Genomic DNA, 20,420 nt, shown 5'->3' on the forward strand with positions numbered 1-20,420 from the left:
TCGCCCCACCACCACAGAAAGCACTGAGCTAGGCTGAAACACCTGCATTTTATAGCTGCCTTACTCAAGAAAACTAAAAAGAGACCATGTGTGTATGCGGCTTTATCAACTCAATTATATATTTATTTTTTTACATTGTTTGCAAACTGATATGTGACACGTATGAATGCCAAAATTACATGCAAAACAGGCAAGCCCCCCCCCCTCCCCAAAAAAATTATATATGTATATATATATTTTATTGTAATTTTTGTATTTATTTTTGCAAAAAATMTGGTGCTCACTTGTCCTGAATGACAGGTCGCCACTGCAAGACTAGACCAGGAAACGAAACCTAAATAGGCAAGATTTGCCTGCAGTCAGGAATTGAAACCTAAGCGCTAAGTTTCCTATGCATACGGAGTATTCCTGCATTTGTCTGGCAGCAGCAGGTAAGAACGGTCTCATCTGTTTTTCGAGACACATTAACTTATTACTGGACACTTGGCTATCAAACAACCCCTGTTTACTTAATAAATAWGTCTTTACATGATTGTGTTATAATGCTAGTGTAATAATTCAGCATATTTTGAAATATTATTCAGCCATAACAATTTAGTGTAACAGTCAGCCTTAYGAATTTTCAACTATGTTAACTTACAAATTGTAATTGCAATGTATGTACTTAAATTACAGCTCATTTCAGCAGAGGTGTATTTAACAGCAGTTTGGTTACTATGGATGTTAACCCTGACTCCCCATACTACATCAACTTGCTTGACAGCAAGACTCATCCTGAAGATCACAGAGAATATGTGATGTTTCATGGCTGCTCAAAAGAGGGCGCAGAGTTGATTAAAAGGGAAGGTTTCAAACCATCAAGAGCAGATATCAGCATGCTTGGTGCTGGTGTTTATGTTAGTCGGGACATCCGAAAAGCCTGTAAATACCCTCTTGATGTTCCTGACTCTGAGAAAAGAGTACTTAAAGTCAGAGTGGATGTCGGCAGGGTTAAGGTCATAGACAGGCAGTACCACCCCATGCAGAAGACATGGCACACTGTGCATGGCTTTGATACTGCCTGGGTTCCACCTAATGTTGGCATGGTGCGGAGCAACCAACAGGAGAACTGTGTCTACGACCCGAAGAGAATCAAAGTCATTGAGGTCATGAAGGTTACCGAAGAGAACTTGTAAGTGTGAAAAAGACTGTTAAAGTTTCATATACAACACTTTTTTTCAATAAATGTAAAGATATAATGTACCTTAAAAATAATTAACCTACTGAACACAATATAATTTCTTACATATCTATAAACACAAATGGTGTTCCTGTCTTACAGATCTCAGTATGATCATCTTCAGAGTGGAGTCACCCCTGAGGACAGCCACGTCTATGTGATGTATCATGGAACATCAAAACAGGCTGCAGTAGAAATACAGAGACATGGCTTCACCCCATCTAGAGTTGGCATGCTTGGTGCAGGTGTCTACCTCAGTCGAGACATCAGAAAAGTCATTAGATACCCCCTTGGTTCTTCTGACTCAGACAGGATGGTTCTGAAAGTAAAGGTGAATGTTGGCAGAGTTAAAGTCATCAACAAAATAGGTCATGACAACCAATACAACTGGCACACTCATGGTTTTGACACTGCCTGGGTTCCACCTGGTGTTGGCATGGTACCAAGCAACCAAGAGGAGGACTGTGTCTACGACCCAACGCGAATCAAAGTGATGGCATTGCTGGATGTCGCCAACTTAAAAAAGTAAATGATATTGAGCCACAGTCATATAACACAATCAGTAAAGTAATACTTTTTTCAAGAAAGACTTGAAAGACTACTTGATACCAGATCATATGCTATGCTTACCCCACTTCAGGTTTTGATTGAGGCGTTTCTATTTGATTCTTTCCCCAGGGTAAACCCATGGTTAAACACTATGCAGTGGAACTGATGAACTCTGCATTCAGTGGGAGCTTCCAGCATCACCTCATGGTCATCAGAAGAGGATGGTTAGAATCAGACGGTCCCACATGATACAGCTCATAGGAAGTAGAAGCTGATGATTTGACATGGCAATCTATATGCAATCAATCATATAACCTTATCATATCAAATATTTTCGAAATATAATCAATCATATTTACTTTATGTCAATAATGCATGTGTATTAATGATCATATGTTTTTTTAATGTTTTATTCTTCCTGATATACATCTCAAATAAATATGTAAAAGTTCCCCACATTGTCTGAGTGTGTTTCCCTTTTCCCCTTATAATATCTAATCRGTTAATCAGCAAGATTAAAGGGAAAGTATTCTTTACTTTTGATTGGTCGTGGCCATCCCCTTGAGAAACTACATTTCGCCAGTACGGGTTATGATTAGGTTTGTGCGCACTTCAAATTAATGATGGTGTTCCTGCCCTACTAATTCCAGATCTRASAYAGGCGGGATAAGTGTTTAACATATKAGCTAARCCAGTGATTTGTATATACACCATTGAGCTAACCAAATAATGTGATTTAGCAATTTGACCATTGGTTGATGCAATGCAACGTCTGTGGATCTATTCGGGCAGGAACACCACCAATACCGGTGAGGGAGAGACTCTTCACTGCACTTCGATTCCTAAGTGACTTTTCAGTAGCAGGTTAGGATACGGAGGTTAAGGTTAGGGAAATGGTTAGGGTTAGCTAAAATAATGTCCTAACCTGCAACGAAAATTCATTTGTATCGAAGTTCGGTGAAAAGTGTCCCATGCCTGTGACATTGGGAGAGAATCTCAATTGCATCCCCCTCGCGTCCTCTCTCCTCGCCTCCTTCTTTAAACCAAAGTGATAGGTCCCGCCCCTCTGACCTCATCAAATTAGTTTTGAAAAGGAGCCGAGGAGAGAGGAAGAGGAGAATTTATTGAGATTTTCGCATGGTTTGTTCAAGACACCTGGGATCTCTGAAAAAACGAGGTCAGACTGTGACGTCAGTGATCTTCAGAGCGGAGAAGTCGGAGCTCTAGGATGATGCCGTAATTACTAGATGGGATACAGTTATGGTCAATTTGACTTAAAACGTTTTGTTGTTGCATTTAGCCAACCCTAACTCTTTTCCTAACCTTAACCTAATGATCATAACCTGCTACGTTAATTATCCTAACCTGCTGCTTAGGTTCTCCCAAACCTGCTATGAAAATACCATTTTGAGAAAGGCTGTGTCCCTTATAGACAAAACCGGTTGATGCTTGAGTTTCCGACTTCAAATTCCGAGTTGGATGACCGTTCAAAACTATTTTCCCAGTCGGAGTTCATTTTTTCCTAGTTTCCAGTTGTTTTGAACGCACTTAAGTCGGAGATTTCCGAGTTCCGGGATGTTTTGAACAAACCAAGTAGCCTAGTCTATTCCGATCTGACGTTTGAGTTGCGAGTGCGACACCGCTCTGAGTTGAACTGGCAGTCCAAACTTCATGTAAGGTCAACAATTTAAATCATTTATTTGAGCTAAACAGTATAACATATTTGATCGTAATAATGACAGTATTGCGTTTACTTTCATATTCGTTGTCTCTCTTTGTATTTATTTGTGGCCTTGTAACGTTACCTGCAGTATATCTTCATGGCTTGAGTAGGCTAAACAGAGTAAAACAATTTCGAATAAGGTATTAGGAAAGGAGAATACCTAGTCAGTTGTACAAATGAATGCATTCAACTGAAATGTGTCTTTCGCATTTAACCCAACCCCTCTGAATCAGAGCGATGCGGGGGGTTGCCTTAAATCGACTTCCAAGTCTTCGGCGCCCGGGGATCAGTGTTTTAACTGCCTTGATCGGGGGCAGAACGACATTTTTACCTTAAGTGATTTACATTTTGTAAAACTGTTCCAAAGTATTTCCCCGCATAAAAGAGAGATATAGGCTACAATATGTGATCGTATACAAAAGTAGGCAAGTTTTGAAATTATAATGTTTTAGTAAAATATTATATCTGTTGTCAATTTTCAGTATACAAATTATTTGTAATCTTGTTCCGGCCCCCTGACCAAAAATCGGCCCGCGACTGAATCTATTTTATGATCCCTGACCTAGGTCATAGTACATCAGAATGTATAACCATGATGGTGTAGGCTAATTACATTTTTATGCATTATAAAATTGTTGCCCTTCTAAACAACCGACCCATGGACAATGTGTGCTGCTAGAGAAGAGATATAGCCTAAGGGTTCAGTTAACAACATAAATTAAGGTTTAAGCGAGTTGCACCTGCTGTTTAGTTCAAACTTTACATTTTTATYGGCATCTTGGCCTGCTTGRTTTCATTTAGCTATATTTCCCATTTCAGTGCTCAATGGAAAGCACCGAAAGTGCAGGCACATGTTTCCCAGGTAATRCCCCACTCATACGCACTAAATGCTGRGGGGGATTTGCTGCTACRRTCTGACAGCAACCATCAAACCGAACCCCAGAGACTGGGCTTGGGTATTCAAGATTAGATTATATACCTTTTGTCATGAATATTCATATGTGATCTGTTTCATCTGACATTATGAWATMGATTGTTTTAACCTATATTCAACAATAAATATCCATAGTCTGGAATACCTCCCTATGTTGTCAGTCATGATTGTTTAATAACTGCATTATTGTGCAGGTGGGCTGGAGCACCACAAAAGACACATTTGTGTGGGTAGAACCATCACTGGATCTGATAGGACAGGATCTAGTCAGAAAACAAGTGGTTTTTCGTAGTAAAACCATGTGTGCATTTTATCCTCAAACTTTTCAACTAACATGAACTTTGATATTAATCAGTGTGCTCAGTTTAGGTTACACTTTCTTGATGGTACCAGTAGGCCTATGTTAACTTCTTGATTTTATACACAAATAATGTAAATGCAATTTTCCTTTGATATTTAAGTGAACAATATTATGCTGGGGATTACGCTGACAATGACATTGTATTCCTGATAGCATTCAAAGGATTCTGCAGAGTTCTATCAGCTCTGCTATGCTGATAGTAATGACCAAGTGAGAGGAGCCAGCACCCCCCTCTGCTTTAAAACCCCAAAACACAGACTACTGCCTGGAAAACTACCTCTTGGTCATCACAACGCAGGAACAATACAATCCACAATATCTCAAATCCAAAGATTGTGTTTTGAAGACCATGCTTGAAATACTTGTCATTAAAAGGCAGCACTCTCTGTTTGGATTGATGATGCTCCTCACAAGAACATATTAGCTAAAATGATCCATAGGCGAGGTTATGTCCATGACATGATGTGCATTTCTGAATCTAGGAACAGGTAGAGTAAAGTGAGAGGGAGAAAGAAGAGCTGGTCATGGAGATAGAGCAACTGAAAGAGCAACATGAGACTCTGAGAAGTGTCCTGAAGGAGCAACAGCAAGAGATTGATCGCCTCAAGGTTTGTTTTCAAGTTCTTTGTTCCAACAGCAGCTCCTTTCTCAAGCTGATCTCAGATAATTTTGTATTATTCTGTACGTTAAACCGAAACACTTCTTTTAGTATGATATGTTACGTTTCGCATGGTATGTATTAATTTGTGGAAGTCCATCACCCATTTTGTTTGATATGTTATGAATTACAATTCGTATTAAATGTTCATAATTTGCAAAACGTGCAATATGTTACGAATTTGCAAAATGTACAATGTTACAAATTCGCAAAACGTATGATATTTGACCAATTATAGATAGGTGGCTAACGTTAGCTAGCTGGCTAATGTTAGCTCGGCTAGGGGTTGGGGTTAAGGTTAGGGTTAAGTTTAGGAGTTAGATTAAAGGGTTAAGGTTAGGGGAAGGATTAGCTAAAAGGTTAAGGTTAGGGGAAGGGTTAGCTGCACAGTAACTAAAAAGTAGTAAGTAGTTGAAACGTTTCTAATTAGCTAAAATGCAAAAGTTATCTGTGATGAGATTTGAACTCACAACCTTTGGGTTGCTAGACATTGCTAGACGTTCGCATTATACTCCCACCCCGACCAACAACCCTGCTTTAATTTTTTGCCTTAAGTAACCATCTGTCTTGTCGTAATATATCATACTAATTTGAGTGTCGCGGATTTACATTAACTATGTTACGGCTAGTCTATGAGACCAGGCTGCCTTTCTAGACCCTAGCCATGTGTCAAAATGGAAATGAGAATGTATGTTTTATATATATATGCACTACTACAACTAATTATCATTAGTAGTAAAAAATAAAATACAATCTGACAGCTGCAGGCTCTACACTATACAGCTYAATACCATCAATGCTTTTCAATGGTCTCTCTCTCCTTGTCTTATTTCTAACTGTTTCTTTCCATGAATGGCTGCAGTCTCTGACATCTATTCATGAAAACTATTTGGTGAWTATAGTGTCAAAACATGTGACAGCTATATGTACTGTACACCATACATCTTTTCCAATAGATCTTCTACTRTTTATTCCACTTTCTCTGTTTCCTTGTGGTGTATATAACTTGCTATTTCTTGTGACAAATCACTGCAGTCTCTGACCACTATTCCTGAGAAATATGAACGAGCATTGATCAAGATCCAACAGCTGAAGAAGGAGCAAGAGGAGTTGAAAGGAAAGGTTGAGGTCCAAAGTGTGGAGATTGCACAGTGAGTCATTCTTGTCTGAAGCAATCCATTCAATGCATGGGAACATAGCGTTCTAGTCCAACACCTTTCCAGTCATATCATGATATCATCCTGTCTTGGATTTTTTTGACACTTATGTACCAATGTGGTTCCTCATGCCCCCGTGTCTGTGTAAACAGGCTGACCCCAAGGCTCAAATCTGAGCAGGASACCCGCAGACTGAAGGATTACATTCAGCTTCTACAGGTRAGCACACTCAGCAGAGTAATCAATGAGAATMAATGRMTTTAACACACATACYCTCTTTAAAATATTTGTTGGCCAATTCATTRAACGTCATYGAATCTGCAGGAGGCTCGGACACAGTTGCACCAGGAGCAGCAGGCTTGCAACAATACCCGCAGACGTGCAGAGAAAGCCGAGAMGGAACTGGAGGAGGTCTATGAGCGCATGGAGAGCACTTCCATGACGTCTGCTCAGACCAAGCAGAAGAGCAGCAAACTAGAGGTGCATTTATACAAACAAACAAAAAAGTMGTATTTTGCTCCCCRMTTTCTCCCCAATTTTGATCTTGTCTCATCGCTGCAWRTCCCCAACGGGCTCGGGAGAGGCGACGGTGGAGTCACGCGTCTCCTCGAAACATGATCCGGAAGCCAGCCGCARCAATGTGTCGGAGGAAACACCGTTCATCTGGCGACCGGGGTCAGCCTGCAGGCACCCGGCCCGGCACAAGGAGTTGCTAGAGCGCGATGAGCCAAGTAAAGTCCCCCCGGCCAAACTCTCCCCTAACCCGCTGGGCCAGTTGTGTGCCGTCCTATGGGACTCCCGAGACCATGGCCAGTTGTGGCCAGGGTTGGGGAGTAACTGATGACATGTAATCCGTTACATGTAGGGGATTACAATTTAAAGATATAATTTAATCATATTATTATATGTAGTAGAAAGCGATGGGTTAGAAGGAGCCTACATAACCAACCAATAAAGTAACATTTAACATCCATATATGGCCAGCTATGTAAACTTTAACATTGATTTATCCTGCAATAGATGTCGTTCAATTGGTAGCATACATTTTTGTCTTCTTCTAATGCCTCTTAAGGGGAAAGTAATCTAAAACTAACGGAATGTAATCAGATTATGTTACTGAGTTTGGGTAATCCAAATGCTATGTTCCTGATTACAATTTTGGACAGGTAACTAACGGATTACATTTAGAAAGTAACCTACCCAACCCTGGTTGTGGCACAGCCCGGGAATGAACCCGGGTCTGTAGTAACACCTATAGCACTGCGATGCAGTGCCTTAGACCGCTGCGCCACTCAGGAGGCCTAAACTAGAGGTGCTTTAAGGATATCTTAGACACTATTGAATTTTCCGATCCACCGAAAGGGATATCATTTTTGTTTATCAATATGTTGTTTGTTCTGTGAAGTTAGTCCACCTGTAAGTGAATAGAGAACACACTAACCTTATTCTCTTGGCTGATCACGAGTTGCCTGTTCTCTCCTTTAAGATGCAACTTTTAGAGTTACGCAGAATCATTGAGGAAAAAGAAAACATAGCAGAGATGGCTAAAGTAGAAAATGAGGAGTTATCCAGAGAAAATCAGGTGATTGCTATGAATTTTGCTACTATTTACTAGTCAATAATTTTTMTATTGTTTTTTACAGTAGAGTTAGGGAAGTTTTCTTATCATGGGGGTTTCCACTGTATTCTGTCAGGACCTCAGAAGAGATATTGAGAGACTTCGCAAGGAGTTCACTGACCTCCAAGCTGCTCCAGTGTCCTTGGAGCATCCCAGCCCTTATGGCTCTCCAACTGACCCRYCCCCCACTGAGGAGCAGCAGCTAGATGTACTATCTGCCGGTCTCCCCTCTGGGAACCACTATGAGACCCCAGGTAATCCCAATTCTCCAGCTGTTGGAAAGCCTCACCTTAATATTCCRYAATGAGAAATGAACGCCACTGGTGCCTCATGAACACTCCTTGAAAAATAACAAAACGTGTTCAATTATGACTGACATATGATTCTGTCTGCAGAAACTGCTCCAAACTCCGAGGAGGAAGAGGTATGTAGAGTCATTCCTGTGGTATAAATCTGGGGTCCACAATTACATTCAGTCAAATTTTTATTTGAGCGGATGGTCAGGAAGCCGGAACATAGTTATAAATAATTTGTACACTGCAAATTGACCTAAAGAATCTCAAACAGATATAGTATTTGACAAAAACAGAATAATTTCAAACCTTGATTACATGGGGATACGATTACATATATCTATCTATTTATGTGTGGGAATACTTGGGAACAGATTTCCTAAATTAAAATCTCTTTGAGCTGATTTCCTGGTTTCCTGATTTCCTTCTTTTAAAGTATTTTATGTGTATTTGTGTTATTTTTTTTGGGGATCATAAAAATCACGGCGCGCCTTTTGGGGAGCCCTGTTGTTATACATGGTATAAATGCAGTTTATACGTTTACAACAAGATACACTAGTGATTTGGGATTAAAGGATTGGTTTCATAATGCTTTATGCACCATTATTTCTGTACTACACTATAGTTAACTCTATCCATCTATCTGATGTTACCACTTACAGAGCCTTCAGAAAGTATTCACACCCCTTTACTTTTTCCACATTTTGTTTTGTTACAGCCTAAATTTAAAATTGATTATATTGAGATTTTTTTCCACTGGCCTACACACAATACCCCACAATGTCAAAGTAGAATTGTGTTTTTTTACATTTGAACAAATTAGTTAAAAATGAAAAGCTGACATGTTTTGAGTCAATAAGTATTCAACACCTTTGTTATGGCAAGCCTAAATAAGTTCAGGAGTAAAAATGTGCTTTACAAGTCATGTAATAAGTTGCATGGACTCACTCCGCGTGCAATAATAACGTTTAACATGATTTTTGAATGACTACCTCATCTCTGTACCCCACACATACAATTATCTGTAAGGTACTTCAGTCAAGCAGTGAATTTCAAACAGACTCAACTACAAAGACCAGGGAGGTTTTTCAATGCCTCTCAAAGAAGGGCACCTACTGGTAGATGGGTAAAAGAAAAAGTAGACATTGAATATCCCTTTGTGCATGGTGAAGTAATTAATTACACTTTGGATGCATCCAGTCACTAGAAAGTTACAGGCATCCTTTCTCAGTTGCCGGAGAGGAAGGAAACTGCTCAGGGATCTCACCATGAGGCCAATGGTGACTTTGATATTATTACCACTTAAGACCTGTGCCTGTCCCATAGTTGTGCTTGCAGTGTCGTCACTGCCATGAGTGGTTCCCTGGCATCACCCAGGATGAGCTGGAGCTGCACGAGGACAGCCACAGTGTGTGCCCCTACTGCACCCTCATCTGTGATGGAGTGGAGCATGCTATATTTGAAGACCACGTCTTCAGCCATGAGGTGTAGAGATGCCACATCCTCACAACCCATCATATAGAGAGTTGCTGAGAGTAGACTAAACGATGGAAACTCTAGGGATGAGTTTTCTAACAACCCATCATACAGAGAGTTGCTGAGAGTAGACTCAAAGATGAGTACTCTAGGGATGATGTTCCTAACAACCCATCATAGAGGAGTTGCGAGAGTAGACTATAGATGATACTCTAGGGTATGTCCTAACAACCCATCATATAGAGAGTTGCTGAGACTAGACTAAAGATGATACTCTAACGGATGATGTTTCCTAACAACCCATCATTACAGACGAAGTTGCTGAGAGTAGACTATAGATGATACTCTAGGGATGATGTTCCAAACAACCCATCATACAGAGAGTTGCTGAGAGTAGACTAATGATGAACTCTAGGGATGATGTTCCTAACACCCATCATATAGAGAGTTGCTGAGACTAGACTAAAGATGATACTCTACACGGATGATGTTCCTAACAACCATCATACAGAGAGTTTGCTGAGAGTAGACTATAGATGATACTCTAGGGATGATGTTCCTAACAACCCATCATACAGAGAGTTGCTGAGAGTAGACTAAAGATGATACTCTATACGGATGATGTTCACTAACAACCCATCATACAAGAGTTGCTGAGAGTAGACTAAGATGATACTCTAGGGATGATGTTCCTAAAACCCATCATACAGAGAGTTGCTGAGAGTAGACTAAAGATGATACTCTGGATGATGTTTCTAACTACCCATCATACAGAGAGTTGCTGAGAGTAGACTAAAGATGATACTCCTACGGATGATGTTCTAAACCCATCATACAGAGAGTTGCTGAGAGTAACTAAAGATGATACTCTACGGATGATGTTCTAACACCCATCATACAGAGAGTTGCTGAGAGTAGACTAAAGATGATACTCTACGGATGATGTTCCTCATACAACCCATCATACAGAGAGTTGCTGGAGAGTAGACTAAGATGATACTCTAGGGATGATGTTCCTAACAACCCATATCACAGAGAGTTGCTGAGAGTAGACTAAAGATGATACTCTAGGGATGATGTTCCTAACAACCCATCATACAGAGAGTTGCTGAGAGTAGACTAAAGAATGATACTCTACGGATGATGTTCCTAACAACCCATCATACAGAGAGTTGCTGAGAGTAGACTAAGATGATACTCTAGGGATGATGTTCCTACAACCCATCATACAGAGAGTTGCTGAGAGTAGACTAAAGATGATACTCTAGGGATGATGTTCTAACAACCCATCATACAGAGAGTTGCTGAGAGTAGACTATAGATGATACTCTAGGATGAATGTTCCTAACAACCATCATACAGAGAGTTGCTGAGAGTAGACTAAAGATGATACTCTACGGATGATGTTCCTACACAACCCATCATACAGAGAGTTGCTGAGAGTAGACTAAAGATGATACTCTACGGATGATGTTCCTAACAACCATCATACAGAGAGTTGCTGAGAGTAGACTATAGATGATACTCTAGGGATGATGTTTCTAAACAACCCATAATACGAGAGTTGCTGAGAGTAGAGACTAAAGATGATACTCTACGGATGATGTCCTAACAACCATCATACAGAGAGTTGCTGAGAGTAGACTAAAGATGATACTCTACGGATGATGTTCCTAACAACCCTCATAACAGAGAGTTGCTGAGAGTAACTAAAGATGATATCTCTAGGGATGATGTTCCTAACAAACCCATCATACAGAGAGTTGCTGAGAGTAGACTAAAGTGATACTACGGATGATGTTCCTAAACAACCCATCATACAGAGAGTTTGCTGAGAGTAGACTAAAGATGATACTCTACGGATGATGTTCCTAACACCCATCATACAGAGAGTTGCTGAGAGTAGACTAAGATGATACTCTACGGTGATGTTTCCTAACAACCCATCATACAGAGAGTTGCTGAGAGTAGACTATAGATGATACTCTGCTGATTATATTCCCAGGAGTTCACTGACCCTCAAAGCTGCTCCGGTGTCCTTGGAGCATCCCAGCCCTTATGGCTCTCCAACTGGCCCCAACCCCCAACTGAGGAGCAGCAGCTAATGTACTATCTGCCTGTCCCCTCTGGGAACCAACTATGAGACCTCCAGGTAATCTCAATTCCCAGCTTGTTGGAAAGCCTCACCTAAAATATTCCTGAATGAGAAATGGACCACCACGTGCCTCACGGACACGCCTTCTTGAAAAATAACAAAACATGGTTCAATTATGATTGACATATGATCTGTTTGCAAGAAGCTTCCAAACTCCGAGGAGGAAGAGGTATGTTAGAGTCATTCCTGCGTGGTATAAATCAGGGGTGTCAAACTCACTTCCGTAGGACCGTGTGTCTTCTGGTTTTGTTATTTACTTTAAATTACTGACCAATTTAATACCTAGACAACCAGTTGAGGGGTATGTGTTACTAATTTGTGATCTTCAATTGATCAAGTCAAGTACAAGGGAGGAGTGAAATCCCGCTGCTACTCGCGCCTCGAGGACTGGAGTTTGACATCCATGGTATACATCAACGTGTCAAACTCATTCCACGGAGGGCCGAGTGTTGTGGGGTTTTCACTCCTCCATTTTACTTGATTGATGAATGAAGGTCATGATTAGTAAGGAACTCCCCTCACCTGGGTGTCTAGGTTTAAACTGAAAGGAAAAACCAAAAGCCGGTACTCTCGCCCCTCCGTGGAATGAGTTTGACACCCTGTATACATGGTAATAATGCAGTTTATACGTTTACAACAAGATACACTCGTGATTTGGGATCAAAGGTGGTTTCCATAATGCTTTATGCACATAATTATGTATTACACTATAGTTAACTATATTCCATCTATCTGGTATACCAACCTAAGACATGTGCCCTGTCCATAAGTTGTCCCTTGAGTGTCGTCACTGCTTCTATCGTCTAGCCATGATGCCGCTTAGGCATCACCCGGAAGGAATGGCTGAGCTGCACGAGGACAGCCATCAGTGTGACTGGCGGCCCTACTGCTAACACTATTTGAAGACCACTTTTTCAGTCGTCTTGAGTGGACATGGTTGTTCTATAGGATGCATAACAATCCTCTAAAGGATATAGGAGTGATCTTAAGCTAACCATGAGCCAAACTCCTATAGGGTTGAGGAATACGTAAGAGTAATACTAGCTTAGTCTAACAGCAGTCAATAAGAGAGAGGTCTGTAATAATGAGATGCATCTAGCTGCTATCATGTGATCAACAACCCATCAAAGAGAGTTGCTGAGAGTAGACTATAGATGATACTCTAGGATGATGTTCTAACAACCCATCATACAGAGATTGCTGAGAGTAAGACTAAAGATGATACTCTAGGGATGATGTTCCTAACAACCCACATACAGAGAGTTGCTGAGAGTAGACTAAAGATGATACTCTAGGGTATGATGTTCCTACAACCCATCACACAGAGAGTTGCTGAGAGTAGACTATGATGATACTCTAGGGATGATGTCCTCACAACCCATCATACAGAGAGTTGCTGAGAGTAGACTAAAAGATGATACTCTACGGATGATGTTCCTCACAACCCATCATACAGAGAGTTGCTGAGAGTAGACTAAATGAGATATACTCTACGGATGATGTTCCTAACAACCCATCATACAGAGAGTTGCTGAGAGTAGACTAATGATGATACTCTAGGGATGATGTTCCTCACAACCCATCATACAGAGAGTTGCTGAGAGTAGACTAAATGATATACTCTAGAGGATGATGTTCTCAACAACCCTCATACAGAGATTGCTGGAGTAGACTAAAGATGATACTCTAACGGATGATGTTCTCAACAACCCATCATACAGAGAGTTGCTGAGAGTAGACTAAAGATGATACTCTACGGATGATGTCCTAAAAACCATACAGAAGTTCTAAAGACTAAATGATACTCTAGGATGAGTTCCCACACCCATCATACAGAGAGTTCTCTGAGAGTAGACTAAAGATGATACTCTACGGATGATGTTCCTAACAACCCATCATATAGAAGATTGCTGAGAGTAGACATAAGATGATACTCTAGGATGATGTCCTAACAACCCATCATACAGAGAGTTGCTGAGAGTAGACTAAGATGATACTCTACGATGATGTTCCTAACAACCCATCATACAGAGAGTGCTGAGAGTAGACTAAGATGATACTCTAGGGATGATGTTCCTAACAACCCATCATACAAGAGAGTTGCTGAGAGTAGACTAAAGATGATACTCTACGGATGATGTTCCTAACAACCCATCATCAGAGAGTTGCTGAGAGTAGACTAATGATATACTCTACGATGATGTTCCTCACAACAACCCATCATACAGGAGAGTTGCTGAGAGTAGACTAAAGATGATACTCTACGGATGATGTTCTCTAACAACCCATCATACAGAGAGTTGCTGAGAGTAGACTAATGATGATACTCTACGGATGATGTTCCTAACAACCCATCACACAGAGAGTTGCTGAGAGTAGACTAAAGATGTACTCTAGGATGATGTTCCTAACAACCACATACACGAGAGTTGCTGAGAGTAGACTAAAGATGATACTCACTAGGATGATGTTCCTAACACTAACACCATCATACAGAGAGTTGCTGGAGTAGACTAAAGATGATACTCTAGGATGATGTTCCTAAAACCCATCATACAGAGAGTTGCTGGAGAAGTCCTATAAGATGATCTCTACGGATGATGTTCCTCACACCCATCATACAGAGAGTTGCTGAGAGTAGACTAAAGATGATACTCTACGGATGATGTCCTAACAACCCATCATACAGAGAGTTGCTGAGAGTAGACTAAAGATGATACTCTAGGATGATGTTCCTAACAACCATCATACAGAGAGTTGCTGAGAGTAGACTAAAGATGATACTCTAGGATGATGTTCCTAACAACCCATCATACAGAGAGTTGCTGAGAGTAGACTAAGATGATACTCTACGGATGATGTTCCTACAACCCATCATACAGAGAGTTGCTGAGAGTAGACTAAAATGATACTCTACGGATGATGTTCCTAACAACCTCATACAGAGAGTTGCTGAGAGTAGACTAAAGATGATACTCTAGGGATGATGTTCCTAACAACCCATCATACAGAGAGTTGCTGAGAGTAGACTAAAGATGATACTCTAGGGATGATGTTCCTAAACAACCATCATACAGAGAGTTGCTGAGAGTAGACTAAAGATGATACTCTACGGATGATGTTCCTAACAACCCATCATACAGAGAGTTGCTGAGAGTAGACTAAAGATGATACTCTACGGATGATGTTCCTAACAACCCATCATACAGAGAGTTGCTGAGAGTAGACTAAAGATGATACTCTACGGATGATGTTCCTAACAACCCATCATACAGAGAGTTGCTGAGAGTAGACTAAAAGATGATACTCTACGGATGATGTTCCTAACAACCCATCATACAGAGAGTTGCTGAGAGTAGACTAAAGATGATACTCTACGGATGATGTTCCTAACAACCCATCATACAGAGAGTTGCTGAGAGTAGACTAAAGATGATACTCTACGGATGATGTTCCTAACAACCCATCATACAGAGAGTTGCTGAGAGTAGACTAAAGATGATACTCTACGGATGATGTTCCTAACAACCCATCATACAGAGAGTTGCTGAGAGTAGACTAAAGATGATACTCTACGGATGATGTTCCTAACAACCCATCATACAGAGAGTTGCTGAGAGTAGACTAAAGATGATACTCTACGGATGATGTTCCTAACAACCCATCAATACAGAGAGTTGCTGAGAGTAGACTAAAAGAGATACTCTACGGATGATGTTCCTAACAACCCATCATACAGAGAGTTGCTGAGAGTGACTAAAGATGATACTCTACGGATGATGTTCCTAACAACCCATCATACAGAGAGTTGCTGAGAGTAGACTAAAGATGATACTCTACGGATGATGTTCCTAACAACCCATCATACAGAGAGTTGCTGAGAGTAGACTAAAGATGATACTCTACGGATGATGTTCCTAACAACCCATCATACAGAGAGTTGCTGAGAGTAGACTAAAGATGATACTCTACGGATGATGTTCCTAAACAACCCATCATACTCAGTACGAGTAGGCTGAGTTGACGAGCAGGTAGTGTACGATTCCAAAAATATATTAGCGATGAGATGTCACCCCACTCCAATCACCATGAGACGAAGGGAGGCCAGGAGATTAGAGTGGTCCCTCCACACAAAAACCCCAATCCCATGATACTGCAGCAGATGTTGGTCCCTGGAGTGCAGCACGATAGACTCCATTACAAGATGACACACCTTGGGTGACTTATGCGCGCCAGTGGATGGAATCTATAACCCACTACACAACCATTGCAGTCAAGTGGAACCGAGAGCAGAAGTTGCCTCGAGAGAGAGTGACAAAGCTAAATTAAGGAGATAACAGAGGAACAAAACTACTTAGAGTCTTAGGGCGGATGAATATGCTACAATATACGATGGGATATATAACCCATGTTCAATACCATGAGAGGGTTTTGTCTGATATAGACGATGTTAAAGCTAGATATATATCTATTCTATCGGATGTATGGGTTCTAATCTAACGCTCTAATCAATATGATGATGTTAGCTGAGAGTAAGATTCACTAAAGGACTGATACTTCCTTACGGTATATATGTTCCCTTGATAACCACCCATATCTAGACAATTAGTATATTAAACCAATACATTAATACTCATCCACCCCTGTCTTCCTATAAATGTTCGTCAGTGTCTAATATGTTACTGTCCATTTCTTCAATTCTCAAGAAATCTTACGTAAAGCAGAAGGTTTGTCCTCTCACAACTTGCTGGTCAATAGGAATGTATTGCTTTGCTATTTAATGGTTTCTCTATTGTTATAAACTACGTTTACTTTGGCTTATTGCACTATACTGACTCTCTCCCCTTAAACCTGCTGGTAATATATGTGTTGCATATTAGAGTCAAATGATTCATGCCCAAATGATTAACGGTCAAACGATTGAAAGTTGAAATGGGATTAATGTGGGAAGATTTATTTTTATTTTTATATTCACAGTTGTCTTGACATGAAATAAACATTGGTTTGTATCATGAACTACAATATTCAAAGAATGACTATGCTATTTAAATAGAAGGTTGTTGAATATAATGAATAATACAACAACAAAAGATCCATAAATGACAACTGCCACAGAACATAACATTTGTAACCTAGTTTTTATCTCCACAATCACTGAAGGGAAGCGATATCATGTTTATCTCCCCTTCAAGTTATAATACACAGCCACTACAATTCAGGACATTCCCAACAGGCACATATTGTTTAGCCATAATTATGACTTTGTAACTGTGGTAACTAGTGACGACCAGAGAGGAGGGTTCTGACTAGGTGGAATACAGCTATGTATTCCACCTAGTCAGAAGTTACTTTTTCGTAGCAGGTTAGGAGAACTTATGCAGCAGGTTAGGAGAATTAACGTAGATGGTTAGGAGACTGAGGTTAAGGTTAGGGAAAGGGTTCGGGTTAGTTACATTGCTCTCCTAACCTGTAACGAAAAGTAACATCTGGTCGTAGCTGTACTCCATCTAGTCACAACCAGAGAGGAGGGCTGACAGCAGCCAATACTGTGGCTCTGCAGATGCTTGGGAATCCAATGCATGTAGCCTGATCAGTCATTGATTAGGCTAAATGACTTGAAAAAAAATGTTTGTTACCGGAATTTTGCAACGCTAATTTAACTGTAAAGAAACGCTCCACTTCGCTAGAGGGTGCTTTTTGGCCCTGGTCAAAAGTAGTGCACTATAAAGGGAATAGGGTACTATTTGGCATGCAGCCCTGTGACATATGTTTGTTTGCCATTATATAATTGAATAAGAACTAAGAGAATGTAGCATTTATGTAATTAATATATAAGAACTCAAGACTACAATATTAGTAGGTATGCATGGTGGGGCGGGGGATATCATGAGTTATAATGATAATATGTGTGAACCACTAAGATGTTTGTTTGCYTTTGTTGAAAATGATATTGTACATTGGTTACACTGTCTGTCCTTCCTGTTCTCTTCAACCAGTGTCATGAGCCCCGTTTATACCTGGTTCTAGCATGAGTCCTTTGTCCTAATCTTGTCCACATTCTGGCTGTGCGCACATTTTCAGACAGGTGTAGATGATTCACGCATTGTGATGTGATTGTGATCAGATCTTCTTGCCCACCTCCGGAGATAGTTAGGCACGCATTGAATATGGACAAGATCAGGACACAGGTAACACCAGGAATAAATAGGGCCAAGATCTGCCTGTGTGATCATCACAGTAATAATATCAGTAATAGTATTATGGGAAATATCCATCAGAAATATAATAAAAGCATCATATTGAAGAAATATATTTTTTAAACATCGTTGTCGAAGCACCCTCAAGTGCATCCAAAATAGCACCCTATTCCCTATGTCAAGGTAGGCAACCCTGTTCCTGGAGTGCCTCAGGTACTGCAGGATGTTGTTCCACCTAGGCACCACACCTGACCAACTGAGCTAATTGATCAATTCAGTGATTGCCTAAATTCAACACACCTGGTCTTCCAGGTCGGTTAAATCAAAACATGCCTGTTGCTCTCCAGGGCCAGGCCTGCACTACTTTAAACCAGGGCCTATAGGAGAGCAGCAGCTCTGGCGCTCATACCCCAGAAGACAAGAAAATGGTGTGTGGGTTCTCCATATGTGGATGCAGGGGTGTTCAACCCACCATAGGGCCCTGGTCAAAAGTAGTGCACTCTAAAGAGAATAGGGTGCCATTTGGAATACACAGTCTGACATGTTATATAGAAAAGGAGGAATGAGGAGGAAAAAAAACAGATTATTTTTTCTAAATGTTTGAATTGTAATAATTACTGTCTAGTGGGGATTTCTGTTCAATTGGGTTTTCGTTGACGTCTTTATTTTCTGTTTAAATTTTCAGACGCATCGTTTTGTGACAAATCGTCTTAGAGGAAAGCACCATGTGGAACTCAGTCTAAAAACAATCTCTAACCACAACCCCTTGGAATGAGTCCCAAAAGGTGCCCTATTCCCTTTCCAGTGCACTGCTTTTTACCAGAGCCCTATGCAGGGAATAAGGTGCCATTTGGGACGTACACCTTCACTTCTCCCCCACTGGGCCAGACATCATTTTAGACACTAGTGTAGATCTAAAGGGATTGGATAAGTGTTAGCAAGATATCTCTAACACCTGTACAATGCTCTTAGATCTACACTGGTGTCTAGGGGATATGGGTTAGGGGATAAGTGTCTAGGAGCTAGGCTAGGGGTTGTTTCTCGACGGGTCCTTGCAATTGGACACTTTGGTTTTGAAAACAAATGCAAACAGAGAAGAAAGGAGAGAGAGAGGAGAGGAGGGAGGAGAGAGGTGAAGAGAGAAAGGGATGAGGAGAGGAGGGAGAGAGGTGAAGAGAGAAAGGGATGAGGAGATGAGAAGAAAGAGAGAGGGGAGAAGAGGAGTGTTACATCAGCATGTCTTCCTGGGGGTCAAATTTAGGGTAATCTAACTGTGGTCTGATAATGTCCATTTGTAGGCTGGTTCTGGCCCAACCCATCAGTTTCTGGAACCAATCAGAACAGTCAGAATGAGTTTGCATTCTAGAAATCACCAGGGAGGGTGGCACATCCATACTCATCGTGGAGAAGAAATGTCAGTTGGTCAGAGCGATGTGAATAGGTAGCCAGGCAAGGGTAGGTAGGCTATCCATCCTTCTTCAATGCACTGATAAGACATGACTGGTCTGAAGGAATCCGTACTGAAGAATTCTTATGTTTAACTTGTATAGGAAAAGGAAAATACTTTATTATCCACACAAGATGGAAATGTTTCTTCTGCTGTACCCAACACACACACACTAGGTTGGAGAGGCTGGATCTGTCATAGAGGAGGAGGAAGGATGCATTTTTGTGAATACTTATGGCAGGTACCCTACACATAGCCTATGTATAGTCTTAGTTAGGCCACATATTAATGTTATAATGTAATTACATAACTGTCCAATTTAAATGCAATATTCTGCTCAGAATTCACTTTCAGGATATCTGGGTAGGCTAATATACTGTCTATGGAGATTTGTTTTGACCAGCTCATGAACTCGATGGGCTTTTTAGGACGTTGTTTTGATGCTCGACGCTCACTCGGCCGTTCGCTCACATTCCGGATCTAACCTGGGGTGTATTCATTAAGAACCAAACGGAAATAAACGGGCAGAAACGGGGAAGGACTAACCTGAGAAACGCTCGTTTTCGTTGCAAAACATTGTGCTACGCTATGCACTTGTGAAGTCAACCCTGGTGTAACAGTATAACTTTAAAC

At 40.7% G+C, this 20,420-nt stretch overlaps 2 protein-coding genes across 2 annotated transcripts; both read left to right on the forward strand.

Moving 5' to 3' along the window:
• The first annotated feature begins 326 nt into the window (after positions 1-326).
• LOC112076821 (uncharacterized) lies at positions 327-2,031 on the forward strand. Its single transcript, XM_024143486.2, has 4 exons — positions 327-431; positions 676-1,171; positions 1,322-1,744; positions 1,898-2,031. Exons 1-4 carry the CDS (start codon positions 392-394, stop codon positions 1,932-1,934), a joined length of 996 nt encoding a protein of 331 aa, XP_023999254.1. The 5' UTR covers positions 327-391; the 3' UTR covers positions 1,935-2,031.
• Positions 2,032-5,209: 3,178 nt separating this feature from the next.
• On the forward strand, positions 5,210-10,031 carry LOC111973000 (calcium-binding and coiled-coil domain-containing protein 2-like). The gene is made up of 8 exons (XM_024143487.2): positions 5,210-5,394; positions 6,480-6,595; positions 6,754-6,820; positions 6,926-7,081; positions 8,088-8,183; positions 8,296-8,473; positions 8,615-8,643; positions 9,839-10,031. Exons 1-8 carry the CDS (start codon positions 5,311-5,313, stop codon positions 10,001-10,003), a joined length of 891 nt encoding a protein of 296 aa, XP_023999255.1. The 5' UTR covers positions 5,210-5,310; the 3' UTR covers positions 10,004-10,031.
• The last annotated feature ends 10,389 nt before the right edge of the window (positions 10,032-20,420 follow it).

Source organism: Salvelinus sp. IW2-2015, unplaced genomic scaffold, assembly GCF_002910315.2.
Source record: "Salvelinus sp. IW2-2015 unplaced genomic scaffold, ASM291031v2 Un_scaffold4067, whole genome shotgun sequence".
Classification (NCBI taxonomy): domain Eukaryota; kingdom Metazoa; phylum Chordata; class Actinopteri; order Salmoniformes; family Salmonidae; genus Salvelinus; species Salvelinus sp. IW2-2015.